This window comes from Aulonocara sp. 'chitande type north' Nkhata Bay, linkage group LG3 (assembly GCF_057382095.1).
Source record: "Aulonocara sp. 'chitande type north' Nkhata Bay isolate Kocher_YH1m ecotype deep benthic linkage group LG3, A_spYH_male_GT1.1, whole genome shotgun sequence".
In the NCBI taxonomy this organism is placed as follows: Eukaryota; Metazoa; Chordata; class Actinopteri; order Cichliformes; family Cichlidae; genus Aulonocara; species Aulonocara sp. 'chitande type north' Nkhata Bay.
The window spans coordinates 70,393,617-70,418,186 of record NC_141346.1 but is presented as its reverse complement, the minus strand read 5'-3'; the positions used below and the strand labels follow the sequence as shown (position 1 = coordinate 70,418,186).

At 42.6% G+C, this 24,570-nt stretch overlaps 1 protein-coding gene across 1 annotated transcript; it reads right to left on the bottom strand.

Annotated features, from left to right (window-relative positions):
* Window positions 1–1,898: 1,898 nt before the first annotated feature.
* LOC147336894 (protein NLRC3-like) lies at window positions 1,899–24,352 on the bottom strand. Its single transcript, XM_086287702.1, has 10 exons — window positions 24,067–24,352; window positions 23,881–23,982; window positions 22,207–22,285; window positions 20,029–20,233; window positions 18,077–19,877; window positions 16,810–16,983; window positions 14,077–14,250; window positions 5,005–5,178; window positions 2,855–2,901; window positions 1,899–2,706 (listed from the first exon to the last, which is right to left on the bottom strand). Exons 1-10 carry the CDS (start codon window positions 24,153–24,155, stop codon window positions 2,177–2,179), a joined length of 3,375 nt encoding a protein of 1,124 aa, XP_086143828.1. The 5' UTR covers window positions 24,156–24,352; the 3' UTR covers window positions 1,899–2,176.
* Between the last annotated feature and the right edge of the window lie 218 nt (window positions 24,353–24,570).

Below are 24,570 nucleotides of genomic sequence, written 5' to 3'. Positions count from 1 at the left end.
TCGTGTTTCTTCTCTGGGCTCATCTGGACAAAAACACCTTTCTGTGTTTGGCTGCAGCCTCATTCTGACTGACAGGAAGTGTGTTATCCATGAGCTGCACTTCTGTGAGGAAGTTTCCTGCTGTGTTTCCTGTCTGTGGACAAACACGAGTGTTCCAGCTGAGGACTTGGTTCCTTCCACCTGTCCATACAGGACATCACGCTGTCTGCAGCTCTGTAAATGCAGCTCCAGGTCCTTCCACGTGCTGCTCTGTATTTGTGCAGTTTGTAGTGTGTCCTGGGAAACGTAGCACACATGGTGTTCTTCTGCTGTTTCCTCCTTTCACTGAGTGTGAAACACTGACGCTGTGCTGTTGTTCACAGAGGGGAGCTGATTCTAGCTGCAGCTGGACTCTGTCATCTAACTGAATGTGTTGGTGCTGATCACGGGGCTCTGAGGGGGGAGCAGCAGGAGGACTCTGGATGCTGACGTCAGTGTATCTGTGGAAGCTCCCACAGCGTGTCTGTCATTCAATATTGTGCTGTATATTGTATCTATGCAAAGATGAACAGACTGTGTGTTCACTGGTCTCTGTGCTGCAGCTCTGATGTCATCATCACTCCCTCCTCCACCCTCAGCAGTCCCAGCATGCTGCTGTGGTGCACCCCACCCTCACTCTACACCTGAGCCACAGACCACACCCTCCACCTCAATATACACCACAGTTTTCTCTGCTGTGGAAATGAGATCAGGAGGAAATCATCATTATTATTATTTAATAAACGCTCACATTAATGTGGGCTTATTTGTTTCATATTAGAAACATTAGTTGAGTGTTTTTAGTATAAAATGGTCAAAGTCCCTCTTTTTGCTCCTCCCCTCACCTGTGGATGGGCGGTGCTGTTACCGTGGTGACAGCTTGGATGTGTTTCAGTCCTGCCTGGTTATCACTGCAGGAATCTTTCACATTTATTACAGGTAATAACTCTGATTTTTCTGTGTATTATGAACCAAATGTATCCTGATACACACAGAGATGGATGAGCAGAGGTTTTTTTTGCAGTTTATGTAGTTACTATGGACTTAATGCATACATATTATTAAAATTAGGGCTATAACAGTTGTATTGATGTATAGCAACTTGAAATGCTCCCACAAATGGCTCCACAGCATGTAAAAATATAACAAAAGCTCTGGCGGACTTGGTTCTGTGGTCAGTCTTAAAGGGTGAAGTTAAACTCTGTAATCTTCACTGTGTCACAGAGTTCAGTGAGTCCCGTTATTCACAGTATCAATCAGATCATCAGAGAACAGCTGATCAGCAATCAGTGGTGCCAACAGCGCCTCCTGTGGTGAGAGGATGCAATAATGCAATGTAGCATTTTTCCATTGAACACTTGCAGTCATGGAAACTGTCTGTTGGATCTGTGTGACGTTGCTTTCTTGGTTAGAGTTCCTCACAAATGTCCAGATGATTCTTCTAATGAGGCGTCGACCATGTTTGCAGCTCTTTGGAAGAAAACGTCGCCCTTTGCCATCCTTACTTTTCTTTGACTTCTTCAAATGCAGCTGAACTCCAGCTGGTATTTTCTTGGACTTTGCAGCTGTTTCTGGTCATCAGTTCATTCCTGCAAACCTCTGAAGCTGAACAACAATGATGCTGCATTGCTGGCTGATCCCAAAAGGTTGATTCTGTTCATCTGGACGTTTTCAGAAACGTTTGCTCACTGATCAGGTGACTTCTTCAGTCTCAGCTGACTGCAGCTTTACAAGCTTACAAACAGCACATTTGCACAATGACTGAAAGCAGCAGCACCTGATATATATGATACTAATATAATACATATACATATATAATCCATACTAATGATGAAGGAACTGAGCTCACAGTCCATTGTTCATTCAGTGAACTACTCAGTTTATTTTGGGCCTCAGAAATGCTCACTCTGTTTGTACATCACTGTCAGCAATAGACTCATTCTGCTGTGTGGACAGGAACACATGTGACATCACTTCCTGTTTGTTTGTGACTGAAGAAGTTTACAAGGAATCATTTAGAAGAGTTTCAAACATCAACTGATTGAATCCATGAATCTGAAAACGTGTTTGTGAGTGAAAGAGACAGACATGTACAGACTGAACTATCTGTTCAACAGTCAGAGTGTTTCTGTAACAGGAGACACTCTTTACACTCCACTCAGCACAGGGACACTGAGCCATCACGAGACAAGCTTAACATAAACCCAGGATAAAGAGTTTGAGTGAATGTGGTGTTGAAGGTGTGGAGGTGGATCAGAGTGTCAGAGGAGACTCTGTAGAAGGACAGAGTGCCAGCAGGACAGTCCACATACACTGCTGCTCTGTTAGAGACAGAGGAGGAGGAGATGGATGTTAGTCTGTTATTGTGACAGACAGAATGAGGACCATCATCAGAGCAGTACAGACTCCAGGACTGATCATTGCATCCAAACAAACAGTCATCACTGCCTCCTTTCCTTCTGATGCTTCTGTAACTCACTGATATACAAACGCCTCCTCTCCACTCGACCTCCCAGTAACAGCGACCAGTCAGACCATTTCTACACAGCAGCTGAGGATAAACATCAAATCTGTCTGGATGATCAGGATATGACTGAACCTCCTTCACAGGTGTCACCTTCCTGTTGTTGTCAGACAGTTGGAGCTCTGTGTTCACTGTGTTTGTGTCGATTGTGAGTTGACAGGAATCTGATGGAGAGAACAAACACAATCCAGCTGCAGTTATTGATCCATCATCTGTTCATTGATTGACACTTTGATGATGACTCCTGACATGATGAAGATGGTTGAATGTGTGCTGCTTTGTTTTCATGAATCCCATTAAAAACACACTTACACTTCCTCAGACCTGGTCTCAACCATCGGACTCCAGCAGGCTCCACCCTGAAAGGAGGAGGGGGGTCAGAGCAGCACAGTCAGCATGCACACATGGACATTACATGGCTCTCACACACACACTGTTACACACTGAGCTGAAAGCTCGGCTCCACTGTTTTATTCAAAGAAATCTACATTTATTTATCAGCACATTTAAAAACAGCTTGAGCCAAAGTGCTGCACAGAGTAGAGAGAAAATAGGAAACATACACAGTAATGACTATAAAGACTGGTCAGGATTGAAAGCTACAGAGTACAAATGTGTTTCCAACCGGCTTTTAAAAATGTCCAGTGTTGGTGACGACCTGATGTGAAGGGCGACTGTTCCAGAGTTTGGCTGCAGCCATCGATAAAGCTCACCTCTGTTTTTACGTCTAGTTCTGGTCAGAAGCTGCTTATCTGCAGACCTGAGGGCTCCACTTGGATTCTTTTGTTAAAGAGAGATAAGATGGAGCCAATCCATTCACAGATTTAAAGACAACCAGATCTGGAAGTGGATTCTACCACGTACTGGTAACCAGTGGAAAAAGCTGGTGATGGGTCGTCTAGCACAGACCCACCGCTGGAACCAGACAATTGATGAGGGAGAGAACTGTGACAGCGCCGTTCCTTCACTTGACCTCAGTCGCTCTCGTCTGCTCCCTCGTAACACTGCTCTTTATTGAGCTTACATGAATATGCACAAGTTCATTATGACGTCTTACACAGGTATGAACAAAGAGTACCAGTCTGTGCATAGTGTAGGTGTGTGTTCCAGATGTGACCCTGTGACCCCAAAGCTGGTGCTAAGAGTCCAGCGGTCCCCCTAACAAAGGGCTCTTATACTTAACCAGACACAGAGTAGGTGTCCTCCTACACCAGGGGTCTCAAACTCGCGGCCCGCGGGCCAATTGCGGCCCGCAGGACGATAGTTTTTGGCCCCACCTTAATATGAAAATGTAATGTTAGTTTGATAATGTATGACACTTTACAGTGTTGTGGGCGGAGCTGAATTAACCCACCAATCAGGGTGGGATATGGATCTCAGGGGACACCAGCCGGGCTTGATGCAAGCAGGGAAACATTTCTCAATGAGTCAAAGTTCCAGCAGCGTTGCCCTGGAGTGTTTCTTTCTTTCCTGTGCCTGCCTGGCTTCCTCCTTTCTATTGGGCAAACGCCGACATTCGCCCCAGCGCGCTGCGTTCACAACACTTCAAAAAAAGTTGTTTTTTTAAGTTGCTGCCCAGCGGGACATTATACGTATATAGATTTATACACACGTCAGTGGGATTTAAAGTTATTTTCCACAGAGAGAGATCTCATATTAACTCTCACATGAACATTACATATATTTCAATATAATGTAAAAGCAGTCAAAACAACTAACATCAGAAACAGCTGATGTTATTTGTTATATGTCACGGTGTCATTTCCGGTGTCATATATATATATATATATCAATCACACAAATCCTTAGCAGAGCAAAGTGGCCTACTTAGCAATAGCTGCTCAAGTTGTAGAAAGCAAGGGAAAACAGTATTAGCATTAGCTGCTAAATGTGCACTTGAGAACAAATTATTGTGAATTCAGCCGTGAATGTAGAGTTTGTCATTATTTAAGCTTCCATTTCCAAATGTTAGCTGCTCCTGTCTGCCTCTTTGTCACACACACAGACTGAAACGATTCACAGCCTTGTTTCATCCTTCTGTCAGCGTCACTGACTGTCACTGTGACTGTGGACATACAGCATGGGAAACATACACATGGTTGACACTTTATTAGGTACACAGTGCCCACTATCTCAGGTACACCTGTGACCTAATAAAGTGTATCTAAAGTTACAAAATGTTGTCTCTGTCCAAATATTTATGGACCTAACTGTAAGTCTACTTTTAATGAAACTCTCAACATGACTTATCAGCTATCATTAATGTTCCTGCAAACAGACTCCTTGGAGACCCCTACATAAATATCCATGTACTATCCAGCTAGACTAGTGTGTCTGTCCCTGAAAATATTCCTGCATGTGTGATTGTTCATGTCTCATCTGCAGGAAACAAACAGGAAGTGAGTGAAGGGCACAGGAAATGTTTCCAGCTCTTCCTCCTCTATCAGATTTTCTCTCCATACCTGAGAGTGTCCAGTCTCCAGCCTGGTTCCTTCAGTCCAGCCGACAGCAGCTTCATTCCTGAGTCACCTGGATGATTGTAGCTCAGGTCCAGCTCTCTCAGATGGGAGGGGTTGGAGCTCAGAGCTGAGGCCAGAGAAGTACAGCCTTCCTCTGTGATCAGACAGCCTGACAGACTGCAGACACACAAAACAACAATCCGTCAACAATCGTTTTCTTTTTGTCACAATAACATTATCCATTTACATCCATTCAATGTAACTTTATTTATAAGTGACAATACCCAACGGACAACAACAGTCATCTGAAGCTGTTTAACAGTGTAAGGTAACAGCCTCCAATATTAGAGAGAAAGCCCCAACCATCAGACAATTGTGGAGATACAGAAATTCTTTTATTGCTGCCATATAATCTGCATCATTATAACTGCATTAATAATGTTCTTTACAGCATTATTCCATCTAATAATATTTCTCACAGTATTGATATTGCATTAAAGTTGTCTATTGAACATGTTCATTTGAGGATCCTTCCATTATGTTAACTTTTATTACAAGTACGGTCAGAAGTATTTCATACACATTGCATATTTGTGCTTATTTTGAGTTGATGTTCGGTTCATTAAGGGTCTTAAGCTTCACTGGCGTGACTGTCCAGGTGATCCATGCTGAGGGAAACTAGAACAGGATGATTGCATGCATGCTTACAATACATATAACACATATAATCTAGGAATGTGTCTGGCCTGAGGCCTTAACTCATTTGGTGTCTCACTATATTTTACTCTACTTGGCAACAGATGACCAGAGTCAATAATTAGCCCCAGAGACCCTGAGGGCTTGAAGTTTATTACCTTGTATGGAAGGTGTTATAGAAAAGAAAAGTTCTGTGTCTGTTTATAGCCATTAAAGATGTACAAGATGTACCATTAACTGTGACTAATGTCTGGAACCTATTTTACTCTGACTATTTTTATTGACGCCAAGGGGGGGGGGGGGGGGGGGGGGGCGTGTACCCCACTGCTTTGTAAGTGTCCACAACATGTATTTTTGTCAGAAGACATAGGCTGATGTTTTCTCCTGTGTGTTAATAAACTCATCGTTTGATTGCACTTCTCTGGGGCCTCCGTGGTTTGTCTCACTGCTCTACATTGATAGATTTCGCGACACAATCCACTGTGAGCAGCACTTGGTGATGGTGGGAAGAAGAACTCCCTTTGACACAAAGATCCTCCCAGTGAAAACAGGCTCCAGGAGGAGCATCTACCATGACTGGTTGCAGGGTGAGGGGAAAGAGAAGAGATGAGCTCAGAGAGACAAGAACAAAACAGAGAGACAAAAGTTAAGGACATGCAGTAGTGACATATAAAAGCATCAGGAGTGAAAAGAGGGGAGAAGAAAGCAGAGCATCATGGGAAGTCCACCAACAGCCTGAGCCTATAGCAGCATAACTAAGGGATGGGTCACCTGATCCAGCTCGAACTATAAGCTTTATCAAAAAGGAAAGTTTGCAGCTGATCTTCAAAGTAGAGAGGGTGTCTGTCTCCTGAACTCAAACTGGGAGCTGCTGCCACACCCAGTCCAACATAGCCAGGCTGAGTCGTTAGATTAGTCCAACGTAAAGTCAGAAAGTCATTACTTGTGTCATATTTTAGTGCAAATGTAGAAAAACTGTCCAAAAGTTATTTCTAAATCTGATATTAAACAGTTTAAATGGTGAAAAAAGCTGTAAAGAAAACAGAAAGAGTGAATAAAAGCCTCTTTAGAGGGTCACCAGTTTAAAACTCAGACATTTAAACTGGTGATTCTCCTTCTCTGCTCCATTTCCTCTCTAGACTTCCTGTTGCTAGGAGGGATTTGATTGGCTGAACGTCCTTTTAACCTTTCTTTAGTTCTTTGGGTGCTAATCAAAGAGGAAAACACACGAGTCATGTGACGTGACATAAGGAGCGCTCTGATTGGTTGGGATTGACAAACTATGGTGCTGTTTGCAAGCTTCGCTTTGCAGAGGCAAGAAAATCTCTTAGATAGTGATGAGACGCTCCACAGTGACATTTCCACACTTTGGAGCTTCTGAAGTGCAGATGTTTGGAAACGCTGCTCCAACGTGTGGTTCAAACACTCAGATCACGTGACCTCAGCTGCCACAGGTGGCATACCTGCTGCTTCCATGTTAGCATGTTAGCTCCAACAGGTGGTCAGTGTGAGAGCAGAAGATGATATCAGTGACATCCAAACAAGGAAGGAAGAGACTGTTGAAGGCAGCTAGCTGTGACTGCTGTGAACAGTGTCCTCACACTATTTTCTCCCTGTGTCAACATGCATGAGGCTGTTTCAGCTGCAACACACCACAAACACCTTTATACAACTAAATATACTGAGAGCACACTGCTGTGGTTGCTCTGGTAACCATCCATATATCCAGATGTTTGGGGCCGAGTCTGCTTCCTCATCCTTGGGAAAAACCCTCAAAGTTTAATGTGTTTTTTTGTGATTTGGTTTTATTTGTTGTTCTATACACTGTGAAACAAAGCTAGAAGCCCCTGTGGTTCAGTGGGGGACTCAAACCCAGGACCCAACCTGCTCCAACAACAGTCAGAAGGATTTTGTTAAGTCTCATTTTCTGTTCATTAGGAAAACATCAATAATGAAGAGCACACGTTTATAGAGGCACATTCAGACCAATGACAACAGTCCATTCACACTGCCCTCCACCTTTTTAAATGTGAGTAAACACATCATGGTTCTGGTGCTGACGTGGTATCAGGGACAGGTGATGATTTTGAACTCAGTCTGAGGTTTGATTACACTGAACCTGCACTGCTTTATCCTGTTTATGACACATTTATACCCAAAGTCTCAGCTGGATAACAAAGAACAACACATTTGTTGAGAGAATTGTTAACAAATGTGGTGAGAGTGTTGTAATAGTTACAGACAGAACTATGATTTATTTATTTAAATGCATTCCAGGACATTTTTTACTCACGTTATGTCTCTTCCACGATGTTATTTTTCTCTCCTACAACGTACGTTACAATTACATTAGCATGACCATTTATCCAAATTAGGCGATGACATCATTTAGCGACTTCCAGCAACTTTTAGGACAGCCAATAGCAATTTTCCTTACTGAGGAATTGGCAACACCAGGAGCAGTGGGTGGATGGCAGCATCATCATGAAGGATCAGTGTGAGAATACATCATCATCCACAAAGAAAACCAGTCTGCGTGTCTGATGCTCTTGTTAGAAAGACGCAGTCGCAGCTTGTGGGTGCAGTTAGCTGGTTTGCTAGTTAGCTGCTCTGCTAGTTAGCTGCTCTGCTAGTTAGCTGGGAGCTAACTCACTCGAACATTTGATACTAAACTCTCTAAAGTGTGTGAGCAGCATTCATTGCTGCTCTGTGTTACTCTCCAGCCTCTCTTTCACTTAGTCCTCTCAGTTTTTTCCTCCTTACAAACTCCTTATAAGAACGCCCTCCGCAAAGCCAGAACATCTTACTATTCATCACTGATTGAAGAAAATAAGAACAACCCTAGGTTTCTCTTCAGCACTGTAGCCAGGCTGACAAAAAGTCAGAGCTCTTTTGAGCCAACCATCCCTTTAACGTTAACTAGTAATGACTTCATGAACTTCTTCACAAATAAAATTTTTATCATTAGAGAAAAAATTACCAATAATCATCCCACAGATGTAATATTATCTACAGCTACTCTTAGTACCATTGATATTAAGTTAGACTCTTTTTCTCCAATTGATCTTTCTGAGTTAACTTCAATAATTACTTCCTCCAAACCATCAACGTGTCTTTTAGACCCCATTCCTACAAAACTGCTCAAAGAAGTCCTGCCATTAATTAATTCTTCGATCTTAAATATGATCAACCTATCTCTAATAATCGGCTATGTACCACAGGCCTTCAAGCTGGCTGTAGTTAAACCTTTACTCAAAAAGCCATCTCTAGACCCAGCAGTCTTAGCTAATTATAGGCCAATCTCCAACCTTCCTTTCATATCAAAAATCCTTGAAAGAGTAGTTGTCAAACAGCTAACAGATCATCTGCAGAGGAATGGTTTATTTGAAGAGTTTCAGTCAGGTTTCAGAGCTCAGCACAGCACAGAAACAGCTTTAGTGAAGGTTACAAATGATCTTCTTATGGCCTCTGACAGTGGACTCATCTCTGTGCTTGTCCTGCTAGACCTCAGTGCAGCGTTCGATACTGTTGATCATAATATCCTATTAGAGCGATTAGAACATGCTGTAGGTATTACAGGTACTGCGCTGCAGTGGTTTGTATCATATCTATCTAATAGACTCCAATTCGTGCATGTAAATGGAGAGTCCTCTTCACACACTGAGGTTAATTATGGAGTTCCACAGGGTTCAGTGCTAGGACCAATTCTGTTTACATTATACATGCTTCCCTTAGGCAGTATCATTAGAAGACATAGCATACATTTTCACTGCTATGCAGATGACACCCAGCTCTATCTGTCCATGAAGCCAGATAACACACACCAATTAGTTAAACTGCAGGAATGTCTTAAAGACATAAAGACCTGGATGGCCGCTAACTTTCTGCTTCTTAATTCAGATAAAACTGAGGTTATTGTACTCGGCCCTGAAAATCTTAGAAATATGGTATCTAATCAGATTCTTACTCTGGATGGCATTACCTTGGCCTCCAGTAACGCGGTGAGGAACCTTGGAGTCATTTTTGACCAGGACATGTCCTTCAACGCACATATTAAACAAATATGTAAGACTGCTTTCTTCCATTTGCGCAACATCTCTAAAATTAGAAATATCCTGTCTCAGAGTGACGCTGAAAAACTAGTTCATGCATTTATTACTTCCAGGCTGGACTACTGTAATTCATTATTATCAGGATGTCCAAAAAACTCACTGAAAAGCCTTCAGCTAATCCAAAATGCTGCAGCAAGAGTCCTGACAGGGACTAGAAAGAGAGAGCATATTTCTCCTGTTTTGGCTTCCCTTCATTGGCTTCCTGTTAAATCCAGAATTGAATTCAAAATCCTGCTCCTCACATACAAGGTCTTAAATAATCAGGCCCCATCTTATCTTAATGACCTTGTAGTACCATATCACCCTATTAGAGCGCTCCGCTCTCGCTCTGCAGGCCTACTTGTTGTTCCTAGAGTATTTAAAAGTAGAATGGGAGGGAGAGCCTTCAGTTTTCAGGCCCCTCTTCTGTGGAACCAGCTTCCAGTTTGGATTCGGGAGACAGACACTATCTCTACTTTTAAGATTAGGCTTAAAACTTTCCTTTTTTCTAAAGCATATAGTTAGGGCTGGACCAGGTGACCCTGAATCCTCCCTTTGTTATGCTGCAATAGATGTAGGCTGCCGGGGGATTCCCATGATGCATTGAGTTTTTCCTTTCCAGTCACCTTTCTCACTCACTATGTATTAATAGACCTCTCTGCATTGAATCATGTCTGTTATTAACCTCTGTCTCTCTTCCACAGCATGTCTTTATCCTGTCTTCCTTCTCTCACCCCAACCGGTCGCAGCAGATGGCCGCCCCTCCCTGAGCCTGGTTCTGCCGGAGGTTTCTTCCTGTTAAAAGGGAGTTTTTCCTTCCCACTGTCGCCAAAGTGCTTGCTCATAGGGGGTCATATGATTGTTGGGTTTTTCTCTGTATCTATGAAGCGCCTTGAGGCGACTTTTGTTGTGATTTGGCGCTATATAAATAAAATTGAATTGAATTGAATTGAATTGAATACAAACTAGAAAACCTTCTTTTTCAGCTTCTCCTCCACACCCGAGCTGTGGCTAAGGTGCTACCAGCACGCAGGCTCGGTGTGTCCAAATTCATGGGCTGCATCCTCCTGAGGACACATTTGTAGACCAATTACGTCACAGCGACGCACCGAAGGCTGTCCAAATTCCTCCGAATGCAGCCGACAAATGCGTCCTCCATTTCCCCGAATTTGAAGGATGGGTCGGGTGTGTCCTTCGTGGCCCACCATATCCCAGAATTCATAGTGCGGTCCAGCCAAACTGCAGTTTCCGGTAATGGTGACCGCTACTAAGTTTTAAAATTACTCTTATTAATCTTCCTGGGTCACAAAATAAACTTTTAACATATTTTCAGGCGAGAATGTGGGTGTGTAAACTTCAAATATCTGCTCGGTTTATCAAGCTACTACTTTGCTACTACTGCACATTCACCCAGTGTATATACTATATATATATATTTATAATGTTCTTCCTCTACACCCCCCCCCCCCAAATTTTTGCACATGTCGAGGAGCGTGTCAGGCCACATTTCACTGTGTGTTATACTTGTATAACTATGCATGTGACAAATAAAGAACCTTGAACCTTGAACCTTGAAGATATCGCATATTTGCAAAAGTGCTTCGACGTTTTCGGCGACGTCTGTTACCCACCAGCTCGATAGCTAGTCGAGAGCTCGAGGGTCACTGAAGCCGCAGAGAACGGCACAACTCCCGGCACATCATTTTCAGATCACCGCGAACTTTCACTACTCAGGTTAAAAGTAATATTAGTAACATATGACTGAATCTATATCTCACTTAAAGCTTTCTGTAAATGAAAGAATCAGTGAAAATGAGGCACTTCAGCTGATTTTAAACAAAAACTCTGAACATAACCTGATCCAGACCAGGTTATTGGTTCAGCATCAGTAACCACGGTGATGTAGCCAGGTAGAAACAGAGCTAGACAGACAAACATTTATGCTCACAATCACACATCTCCAGTTAACCCAGCATGCATGTTCTTGGACTGTGGGAGGAAGCAGAGAACCTGAAGACAACCCACACAGGCCACACTATCACTCTTATTTACAGAATTATAATCTAATTAGATGATAAAGTAATAAATTATTTGGTATTTTAATGAAAATACATTTTAAGCAATAGTTTATAAGTCAACAATTATAGTTAAATAAAGTGACAAATCAAACAGTCAATAAAACCTTCTACAGCTGAAATTAATGTAGACAATGTTGGGGTAAAAACCAGAGACGATAACTACCAAAATAAAACAGGAAGTGAATAACATTCAAGCTCACTTTAAGCTCAACAGTCAAACTCTGTTTTGTATTAATCTATTGTTTTGAATTTTTGTTTACATTTTATGTTTAAGTGAGGCAATGAGTCATATCACTATGACCAAATATACAGGGAGTGCAGAATTATTAGGCAAGTTGTATTTTTGAGGAATAATTTTATTATTGAACAACAACCATGTTCTCAATGAACCCAAAAAACTCATTAATATCAAAGCTGAATGTTTTTGGAAGCAGTTTTTAGTTTGTTTTTAGTTTGAGCTATTTTAGGGGGATATCTGTGTGTGCAGGTGACTATTACTGTGCATAATTATTAGGCAACTTAACAAAAAACAAATATATACCCATTTCAATGATTTATTTTTACCAGTGAAACCAATATAACATCTCCACATTCACAAATATACATTTCTGACATTCAAAAACACAACAAAAACAAATCAGTGACCAATATAGCCACCTTTCTTTGCAAGGACACTCAAAAGCCTGCCATCCATGGATTCTGTCAGTGTTTTGATCTGTTCACCATCAACATTGCGTGCAGCAGCAACCACAGCCTCCCAGACACTGTTCAGAGAGGTGTACTGTTTTCCCTCCTTGTAAATCTCACATTTGATGATGGACCACAGGTTCTCAATGGGGTTCAGATCAGGTGAACAAGGAGGCCATGTCATTAGTTTTTCTTCTTTTATACCCTTTCTTGCCAGCCACGCTGTGGAGTACTTGGACGCGTGTGATGGAGCATTGTCCTGCATGAAAATCATGTTTTTCTTGAAGGATGCAGACTTCTTCCTGTACCACTGCTTGAAGAAGGTGTCTTCCAGAAACTGGCAGTAGGACTGGGAGTTGAGCTTGACTCCATCCTCAACCCGAAAAGGCCCCACAAGCTCATCTTTGATGATACCAGCCCAAACCAGTACTCCACCTCCACCTTGCTGGCGTCTGGAGCTCTCTGCCCTTTACCAATCCAGCCACGGGCCCATCCATCTGGCCCATCAAGACTCACTCTCATTTCATCAGTCCATAAAACCTTAGAAAAACCAGTCTTGAGATATTTCTTGGCCCAGTCTTGACGTTTCAGCTTGTGTGTCTTGTTCAGTGGTGGTCGTCTTTCAGCCTTTCTTACCTTGGCCATGTCTCTGAGTATTGCACACCTTGTGCTTTTGGGCACTCCAGTGATGTTGCAGCTCTGAAATATGGCCAAACTGGTGGCAAGTGGCATCTTGGCAGCTGCACGCTTGACTTTTCTCAGTTCATGGGCAGTTATTTTGCACCTTGGTTTTTCCACACGCTTCTTGCGACCCTGTTGACTATTTTGAATGAAACGCTTGATTGTTCGATGATCACGCTTCAGAAGCTTTGCAATTTTGAGACTGCTGCATCCCTCTGCAAGATATCTCACTATTTTTGACTTTTCTGAGCCTGTCAAGTCCTTCTTTTGACCCATTTTGCCAAAGGAAAGGACGTTACCTAATAATTATGCACACCTGATATAGGGTGTTGATGTCATTAGACCACACCCCTTCTCATTACAGAGATGCACATCACCTAATATGCTTAATTGGTAGTAGGCTTTCGAGCCTATACAGCTTGGAGTAAGACAACATGCATGGAGAGGATGATGTGGATAAAATACTCCTTTGCCTAATAATTCTGCACTCCCTGTATATTTCATCTTTTCAGTCAGAAATAATCAATTGATCATATTTGTATTACTAAATGTTTCTGAAAATAAATTTCTGATATCTGAACAAACAGCTCTGTAAAAACCTTCAGCATACAGGAATCGAACTAGAAGGTTTGGTGGATGAAGCACTGCTAAAATAAAGATTTTGGACTCAGGAGCAGATGGGACATTTCATTGCAAATGAAAGACAGAAAGTGAACAAATATCACTAAAAACCCCAGACACTAATTTCTACATTAAGACTTTTTTAAAAATCAATTTCCTGTTTATGCAGTAATAGAAATCAGGTTTAACGTGATCATCATTGGAAAATTTTAAATCCTGACCTGAGAGTTTCCATTTTACAGTGTGGACTCTTCACTCCAGCAGACAGAAGCTTCACTCCTGAATCCTGCAGGTCAGAGTTACTCAGGTCCAGCTGTCTCAGACTAGAGGACTGGGAGCTGAGAGCTGAGGACAGAGCTTCATAGCCTCTCTCTGAGAGCTTACAGTGACTCAGTCTGAAAAATGACAGATAAACATTAACACTGGGATTGCCAGGCTTCTACCGTTCTACCTTTAAAAGCCGGAGAGCAGTCAAATGCTGGAAGTGGAAGCTAAATTGGCTAGTCATTCATATGTATATTGGGTTGTTACCTAGGAATTCTGGAGGGAGGGGAGTGGGGGAGTGGAGTGTTTCGGTTTGCCATCTTAGGGAGAAATCAACACACACGTCCTTTGTTGCTGACATTTATTGATGAAAATAGAAAAAAAAACCCAACCATTTGTACACATATTTACAAATAATAACAAAAATTGAGTGAGTACATTTCAACATTTTCAGCAATCACTCACAATCCTGGCACTGCCACGGTATCTGTCGTCTGCATTTACCACATGTGTACCTGTAGCAGTGAACACATCGCACAGTGGCCTGATTTTTTTTGCATCTGTGTTTGACCTGACACGTGGCCCTTTTTCCAGGGCTCGGTGTGGAGGGTTGAGTCCGAAGCAACTGTTCTTTTCTTTCCTTCTTCGCAGCTACATGAGAGCGAGCCAATTCTGTTGCAAGCGCCACCAGGAAGTCCACCCGTCTTTCCTTCGTCCCGGTGCATGCTTGATACAGCACATGTGCATTCAGTGCTGCCATGTCGATCATGTTATAAAACACGGCAACTGGCCAGCGCCGTGTTCCTCTGCGGACAGTGTACTCCCGAACCATCTGGTTCGGGAGTACACGTGCAACACCTACACTTTGATGACAAGTCCACCCGCAGTGATCGAGCAAAGACTGATAAGTTCGCTGCAATTTCCAGTGTGTGGGGATCATTTGTCACCAACTGCATCACGTGCTACAACCCTGGTCTACATATCACCGTTGATGAACAGCTTTTCCCATCAAAAACGCGGTGCAGTTTCCTGCAGTATATTGCCAGTAAACCGGACAAGTTTGGGATCAAGTTTTGGGTGGCCTGCGACCTAAAATCCAAGTACATTTGCAATGTCTTCCCATATCTTGGCAAGGACCCCAATCGTCCCACTGGGGAGAGACTTTCTGAAAATGTAGTAATGAGGCTGATGGAACCATTCCTAGACAAGGGCAGAAATGTTACCACGGACAATTTCTTCACATCGCTTTCACTTGCGGAAAAACTTCTTAGACGGAAAACCACCATCCTCGGCACAGTCAACAAGATTCGCAGGGAAATTCCTCAATCCACTAGACAGACAGATCGCAATGAATTCACCACTCAGGTATGTTGCAGGTCTTTTGTGGTTCTATGTTTATGTGTTTCATTGTGTGTAAAAGGGCGATGGAAATAACAATTTATCGTATTTCTTAGGTGTTTTCAACCTCTGCTGCCACGCTGACGGCGTATGCGGCCAAACGGAAGAAGACAGTCTATATTCTTAGCAGCATGCACAGCGTGGTTCAGACCGATAACACTACCAAAAGGAAGCCAAACACTGTCACCCTTTACAACAAAACAAAGTGTGGCGTGGATGTGATGGACCAGATGGTTCGGGAGTACACTGTCCGCAGAGGAACACGGCGCTGGCCAGTTGCCGTGTTTTATAACATGATCGACATGGCAGCACTGAATGCACATGTGCTGTATCAAGCATGCACCGGGACGAAGGAAAGACGGGTGGACTTCCTGGTGGCGCTTGCAACAGAATTGGCTCGCTCTCATGTAGCTGCGAAGAAGGAAAGAAAAGAACAGTTGCTTCGGACTCAACCCTCCACACCGAGCCCTGGAAAAAGGGCCACGTGTCAGGTCAAACACAGATGCAAAAAAAAATCAGGCCACTGTGCGATGTGTTCACTGCAACAGATACACATGTGGTAAATGCAGACGACAGATACCGTGGCAGTGCCAGGATTGTGAGTGATTGCTGAAAATGTTGAAATGTACTCACTCAATTTTTGTTATTATTTGTAAATATGTGTACAAATGGTTGGTTTTTTTTTCTATTTTCATCAATAAATGTCAGCAACAAAGGACGTGTGTGTTGATTTCTCCCTAAGATGGCAAACCGAAACACTCCACTCCCCCACTCCCCTCCCTCCAGAATTCCTAGGTAACAACCCAATATACATATGAATGACTAGCCAATTTAGCTTCCACTTCCAGCATTTGACTGCTCTCCGGCTTTTAAAGGTAGAAACGCAAAATGATGACTCCGCGGGGGTCTAAGGTACAATCGAAAAATGACTGCTCTCTGGGGGTTTAATTAAACAAACACTGTTGTTAAGTTGCAATGAGGGTGCACTAAAGAGTTATTAGATTTAGCAATTAATCCTGTGTTTTTACTGAGAGTCAACAAATGGATGACGCTGACATTTGTTAACTGACAATGGTCAATCAATTCTGGTATTCTATTGCAAATGCCAATTGGGCTCCATGTGCCGGGCAGTGCATTAGCACCAAAGTAGCTGACATATTGATCAATAACGCTCTGCTCATTAAAGTATCATAAAACTATTACAGAAGTTTAACTGACTTTATTCCCATTTAGTGGATTCTTATTGGTTAATTCTGTCAATTGATGAAAAGCACAACATATCTTGATCTCACCTCAGAGTATTCAGTTTGCAGTGTGGACTTCTCAGTCCTGCAGAAAGATACCTCACTGCTGGATCCTGCAGGTTGTTGTTACTTAAGTCCAGCTCTCTCAGTGTAGAAGACTGGGAGCTGAGAGCTGAGGACAGAGCTTCACAGCCTCTGTCTGAGAGATCAGGGACACTCAGCCTAAAAAACAAAATAAAAACACAATTTGAAAAACTGTAATTTGATAACAAACTGTTATCAAATGACAAGTTAAATGAACTCTCTGACCAGTTACAGAGACTCAGTCTGGGGGAACAGAAAATATTTTAAAAGTCCACGTAGTAAAGAGATTAGAAATGTGGCAGATGATTATAACTTTAGACCAAAAAGGTTCCTCTCGCTCATATATTTGTTAAAACAAGAATAAACGCTTATCTTGATTTGCTTTGAATTTTTATTGACTTCTTATGCTGATTCATAAAGAATATGACTTCATCTGACCTGAGAGACTGAAAAACAATCAAGCATGCATGATTGAATCTGCCAGCAGCTGCAGATCCTTGGAGCTGTACTGGTGATGCTGATTGTAACATATAGAAGTGAACTCCTCTTCAGCTGAGCAATAAGACCAGAGGAGGAATGAGGGAGTTGATCACCTATGGCTCCATCACAGTCTTTGAACGTCTTCAGTCAGTACAGAATGATGCTGCGAGGCTTTTAACCAGCACATGAAACAGACTGGACATTACTCCAGTTTAATCTCTTCACACTGGTAACCAGTTCATTTTAGGCTTTATTTAAAGTTTTAGTCCTTACTTTAAGTCCCAGTCTATATTTCTGACTTTCTACAATCCTACAGCTCTTCTCACATCTGAGATCTTCCAGTTAAAGGCTGTTACTGGTCCCACTAACTCATTTATTCAGACTCTAGTATTCAGAGTGGCCTTTAATTAGTTTTAGGCTGTATGATGTTCAGTGTTTGCTGTTTAATGTTTTTATCTTCTGTGTTTTTATTGCCTGTTTCTGTTGTAAAGCACTTTGTGGTTTTTCACCTGTGAAAGCTGCTGTATAAATAAAGTTTACTTACAGGATGATTCTGGATATGACTTTGATTAAAGCTGAAGTCCATATATGTCTAAGACACTGACATTTACTGCTGCTATCAAACATTAACTATAATATACTGTATTTAGTGCTGATGATCATGTAAATAAATATGTTTAAGTTTTTAAGGGTCCATCACACATTACACTGTTTATGTTATAGATAAAAGCCTGATCACATGTTTACTCACAGAGCTTTGTTGGAGGCTTTGACCACTGGCAGCAGCCTCAGAAGAGCCTCCTCTGAAGCAGAGTATTTCTGCAGGTCAAACACATCCAGATCTTCTTCTGATGACAGTAAGATGAAGACCAGAGCTGACCACTGAGCAGGAGACAGTTCATCTGTGGAGAGACGTCCTGATCTCAGGAACTGTTGGATCTCCTCCACTAGAGAACGATCATTCAGTTCATTCAGACAGTGGAACAGATTGATGCTTTTCTCTGCAGACAGATTCTCATTGATCTTCTTCTTGATGTACTTGACTGTTTCCTGATTGGTCTGTGAGCTACTTCCTGTCTGTGTCAGCAGACCTCGTAGGAGAGTCTGATTGGTCTGCAGTGAAAGACCCAGGAGGAAGCGGAGGAACAAGTCCAGGTGTCCATTTGGACTCTGTAAGGCCTTGTCCACAGCACTCTGGTGGAGAGATTGTAGGTTTGGTTTGTTAAATAATTTAGATTTCTTGGAGGTTGTTTGTTGTTCTTCCAGCAGATTGAGTCCAGAGTTGCTGAAGGTCAGATGGACATGAAGAGCAGCCAGAAACTCCTGAACACTCAGATGGATGAAGCAGAACACCTTGTCCTGGTACAGTCCTCTCTCCTCTTTAAAGATCTGTGTGAACACTCCTGAGTACACTGAGGCTGCTCTGATATTGATGCCACACTGTGTCAGGTCTGATTCATAGAAGATCAGGTTTCCTTTCTGCAGCTGATCAAAAGCCAGTTTTCCCAGAGACTCCATCATCTTCCTGCTCTCTGGACTCCAGTGTGGATCTGTCTCAGCTCCTCCATCATACTTGACCTTCTTCACTTTGGCCTGAACCACCAGGAAGTGGATGTACATCTCAGTCAGGGTCTTGGGCAGCTGTCCTCCCTGTCTGGTTTCCAGCACATCCTCCAGAACTGTAGCAGTGATCCAGCAGAAGACTGGGATGTGACACATGATGTGGAGGCTTCGTGATGTCTTGATGTGGGAGATGATCCTGCTGGCCTGCTCCTCATCTCTGAATCTCTTCCTGAAGTACTCCTCCTTCTGTGGGTCAGTGAACCCTCTGACCTCTGTCACCATGCCAACACAGTCAGGAGGGATCTGATTGGCTGCTGCAGGTCGTGTGGTTATCCAGAGGCGAGCAGAGGGAAGCAGTTTCCCCCTGATGAGGTTTATCAGCAGCACATCCACTGAGGTGGACTTTCTAGGGTCAGTTAGGATTGTAGTTTTGTGGAAGTCCAGAGGAAGTCGACACTCATCCAGACCATCAAAGATGAACACAACCTGGAAGTCTTCAAAGCTGCAGATTCCTGCTTCTTTGGTTTCAGTAAAGAAGTGATGAACAAGTCCCACCAAGCTGAACTTTTCCTCTTTCAGCACATTCAGCTCTCTGAAAGTGAATGGAAATATGAACTGGATGTCCTGGTTGGCTTTGTCTTCAGCCCAGTCCAGGGTGTATTTCTGTGTTAAGACTGTTTTCCCAATGCCAGCCACTCCCTTTGTCAGCACTGTTCTGATTGGTTCGTCTCTTCCAGGTGAGGCTTTAAAGATGTCTTCTTGTCTGATGGTTGTTTCTGGTCTGTCTGGTTTCCTGGATGCTGTTTCAATCTGTCTGACCTCATGTTCATCATTGACCTCTGCAGTCCCTCCCTCTGTGATGTAGAGCTCTGTGTAGATCTGATTCAGGAGGGTTGGGTTTCCTGCTTTAGCGATGCCCTCAAACACACACTGGAACTTCTTCTTCAGTGCAGATTTAAGGTTACGATGACAAACTGGAGCTGGAAGTTCTGAATAATAATAATAAAAATACAAGTTTAACAATCACATATTACAAAATGCTGATGACAATTTCTGACCCACTGAGAAATGACTGAACACACTGGTGTCACAAGTCTCTCATTTATCCAGCAGCTTAAATCTTTAGATAAATCCTCTTACGTCTCTGCAGACGGTCAGCCAGCTCCTCCTGCTTCATTCTCCTCAGGAAGTCCACTGTGATCTTCACAAATGCCTCTCTGCTGTTTCTCCTCTGCTCATCATCCTCCCTCTGAAACTCCAAGCACTGGGGCTTATTTGGATTCAGGGCCTTCTGGATCTTCTTCAGCTCGTTCTTCACAAAAGTGATGATGTTGTCCTCCAGCAGCTGGAACAGAATACTTTATGAATGACCCACCACTCTGAACTTTAGTCCACACAACATCCACTTCTTTACCATCAAGGGGCATATCATCCACGACCTCTTTACCAATTATAGGTTTGACTTTATCTGATTAACTGAGACTTTGTCCACAACTCCACGATCCCAAAACGTTGATGCTGTTCATATGAATGCAGCGATTTCAGTGGGAGAAACATTTCACTGGTGTTCAGAGCTGAACTACCAACAGGTTGATGATCAAAGCCAGAAACTTGGAGATGTTTCAGGTGACTGAGTTGATCGTACAGACAACTGGTCTTAAAGGTTCACTCTGTTTACGCATACAGATCAGTATTTAAGGTTTGACTCTCATCATCCACTGGAGCACAAACTGGGCGTCATCAGGACGCTACAACACAGAACAAACACCATCCCCACAGACACAGCAGCCAGCGAAGCAGAAGAACTTCACATCAAGAAGGTCCTGAGTAAATGTGAACGCTGGTTTGAGGGCGGAGTCAAGGAGGCCATTTATGTGAAAAGGAAAGACCATCTCTGAATGGAGGAGGGGCCTAAGGGTACAACTGTCACCATCTTACATGCTGTGATTGCAGCCATTCCCCAGCTCTCTGTGAACTGGACTCATGGCCATTGATCAATGGTCCTGACAATATGCGTACCAATGATCAATGAACTGACCTCCCAGCCCATTGTTCCTTCAGTGGGCTGGTTTCAGTCATACAAATGTCCTGTTTATGAGATTGAAACCTGCAGTCAGCTGAGACTGAAGAAGTCACCTGATGATGATGAAACGTTTCTCCCACTGAAAACATCCAGATGAACAGAATCAAGCTTTTTGGGATTTACGTACCTGGATGATTGAGCATCAAGACACAACTCTGTGACTTTTCTCAGATGAATAAATCCTCTCCTCCAGCTTTGTTTACATCTACCAGCCCTGTGGCGCTGCCCAGGGAAATAATCTATGTGAGAGGTGGAAAGTCATACAGGTGTCTGCTCCTGCCTTCAGTTATTTTATCTACTGTGTGTCAACTGGCTGAACCTCCTCCAACTGTCTACTGTCTCCCTAAACTCAACAATGACTTCGTGATCTATCCATTCTCTGACCAAAGACATCCTGCTGCAGGAGGTTAACATAGCAGCCAATGATGATCCCACTCACTGTGAACAACACATTTGGACCTGATTTGCTGCTCTGGTTTACACGTGAACTTCCACTGCTGCTGTCACCAACTTGAGAGGCTCTACAGAAAAACTGGACTTGTCCATAAAAATCATAAACTACATTATAAGGACAGCATTGCTCAATCAACTCTAATTACTACTGACATGTTATCTCTTCTAACTAAGGTACAGACACTCAAACTTGCTGCTTTCAGTGAGAAGTCAAATGCCTGAATATGAGCTGGAAGCCGCTGAGAGTCCTCCCTCCTTCCCGTGGGGTTTACTTTCTCTACTACTTTCACTATAAACACGCCCCTTTCATGCACCTGCAGAGGGCCACCAGCAGATGGAGCTGTCTTAAACAAATCCACTTGGATAGTTAGCTGTAGATGACTTTATCAGTATGACTGTAGGACTTTGAGTTATTCTTTAGATTTATTTCAACTCTTATATTGTGCACAAGTGTTGAGCGACCCATAATTTCTCTGTACTTTTCATAAGAGCAGCCAGACTTTCAGCTAGTTTTTCTTTTTTTAAGAGCTCAAAGTTATTGAAGAAACAGTTATTCAGCTTCATCCCCACTGATCTCGACTACAAACTGTTTCACTTTGGTTTCTGTTTAAAGCCTCGATGTTTAAAACGTTTCCCTGTGATCACATTTGCACCGTCTGATTTCAAAGTTTGTTTCTTTTGGTCATTTAGTCCACAGAGTCCTTGGTGTTCTGAAAGGGACCTATAAATAAATGCATTATTATTAATATTAATAATAAAGTAGTTGTTGCACATGTACAGACCATAAATATGGAGTCCAGCTGTGTTTGATGCTGCTGGGCAGACTGACCACTGGGAACCTCTGAGCTCTGCTGGTCCACTCTGTGGAGGAACCATGAAGGATTAGATCAACACAGGATAAAGATCCAGGAGTTTCTGCTCAAATAACTTCATCTGAATCAAGTCTGTCAAGTTTTAAACTCTCAGATTGTGAACATATCAGTAATTTTCAGTCTGTTTTCATGGACGTCCTTTCAGTGGTGATGTCAGGGATGACAAAGTGCAAAGCACTGATGACACAACTGCCAAGTGGACAAACTGCAGACCTGTTAGTGTTGTTAATAACATAGTTTTGGTTCCTCGTGTCAAAGACTTGAAGAAGAGTGACAGAGTGTGTTAGACTGCTGCAGGATCAGTGCCACCTCCACAGACCTGTGAAGAAAATGATTGTTTGACAGATGGGCTCAGATTCAGGATCAGCTGAGGAGTTTGTGGCTGACAGAATCCTGCAGGTACAGAGCAGAGCCCATCATTAGCATGCAGGACTGTCCTTGGGGGGGTCGGCTCATTCAGGAGGTTAATCAATGTTTACATGTTCAATAAACATGTTAAGTGTGTAAATTTGCCCTTTTCTCTCGAGTCTGTTTGCTCATGAAATGAACTTTGATTCGTTTACATTAAAAATGATGTTTAATGGTGATTAATCCAAATTAATCCACAGTAACCCTGTGATGAGTCTGATTAAACATTTTCATTAACAGCAGTAACATAGATTATATATTATTATATATTAGTGCACACTTAGCTTTTAGTATATATGTTTGTTACAAAGTTGTATTTACAGGAGAGAAGCTGAGTTAAAGACTGAAAACTATTCAAAGTCTCTTTGAATTGAAGCGTTTAACATTCTTTGTGTTTATTCTGCATTGACTTCATTATATGGTGTAAACGTCTGTTACAGGCTTAAATATAAAGTTGAAAAATGTAACTGCAGCTATTGATCAAGTAATTGTGATTAATCAGGATTAATGACAGAAGATTGTGTCATTAATTAGTCATTTTTAATCTACTGACAGCACTAGTGTTCACTCTTGTGCCTCCAACTGTTTTACGCCCTTTCAACACCTTCGTGGTCAAAAGTGTACACGCACAAAATCTACAATAAAACCCTCACGCAGCAATAGGACAGACACACAATCCATTTATCTCTGTCTCAAACACACACACGTGTATTCAAAGCCTCGATTTGTTCATATTTCATCTGTTGTGTTTTTATCTTCAGCGTTTTCAGTGTTGCTGCATTTACACCAAAAATGTTTCCATTGATGAATCAGATTGATTTGAATGTGTTTCATCCATACAAATCCCTCCCTGGTGGTCACATGACTCTATAACATAACAGGAGTCATGTGACAAGAGTTTCATGCTGTAAAATGTCAAAATGGTTGAATGTGGTGGAGTAAAAATGTGAGATGTCAGCTACTTTTCTTCAATATGAAATGTTTGCAGGGCCTGACAGGAAGTGGACGGACGCTCTGATCACTTCCTGTTTGCTGAAGTGGGTTTTCAGTTGTTTAGAAACCAAAGGCTTGTTTTAAAAGACAGTTTAAATGGGACTGAGGGAATGACGTGTTTGTAGTTTATATCCAACAACATCAAGCAGTTTAATCAAAGAGTTCATGTTACTAACAGCTCACCTCTCTGCAGCAGACACAGGCTGGGCTTTAAAATTAATGGGACGATCTTTAGACCCGTCACTCTGTAAGGACACAGAGCTGGGTGGAGGTCCAGGCTGGTTCCTGTGAATAATGATGCAGCAGTGATGTGAGTGCAGAGCTGTGACATGGAGAAGAGTCATGCACAGTTAGAGATGGTCATCTCACCTCTGAGCTTTGGTCTGGCTCTCATGTTCCCCACACAGAGTGCTTTTAGAGGGAGGGACTCCCTCCTCTCTGTCCTCACACTGATCCATGCTGCTCAATTCAGCTCACACACACTTTCTACCTGCAGAGGAAACACAAATCATTCATGTGCACATCAGCTGAAATCCTCCTTTCATCATGTGTGCTGTCCAAATATCAGCTGCTTCTTTCCTGCTTCATCTCAGTGTCAGCTGGATGCAGTCAGACAGCAGTGTGAGGCAGAGGAAGCTGCCATCAGCTGCTCTGCTATCAGTCCACTAGGTGGAGCCTGAAGCACACACGATGCATTCACTGACACACACTGAGTCACTGTGACTGGAAGCTTCAGTCAGTTCAACACGTGTGAACAACATTTTAAACATTTCAGCTGATCCAGGATTCAAAGAGGATCAGCAGAGTTAAAGCTTCACACTAATTCTTCCTGCTGAGTTTGCAGAGAACTGCACACACACTGATTCACTGCTA

Coding starts and splice junctions, on each gene's coding strand:
- LOC147336894 (XM_086287702.1), bottom strand. CDS start 24,155: ATGGATCAGTGTGAGGACAGAGAGGAGGGAGTCCCTCCCTCTAAAAGC. Junction 23,983..24,066: donor AGCCAGACCAAAGCTCAGAG/GTGAGATGACCA, acceptor CATTATTCACAG/GAACCAGCCTGGACCTCCAC. Junction 22,286..23,880: donor CCTGTGTCTGCTGCAGAGAG/GTGAGCTGTTAG, acceptor GTTCCTCCACAG/AGTGGACCAGCAGAGCTCAG.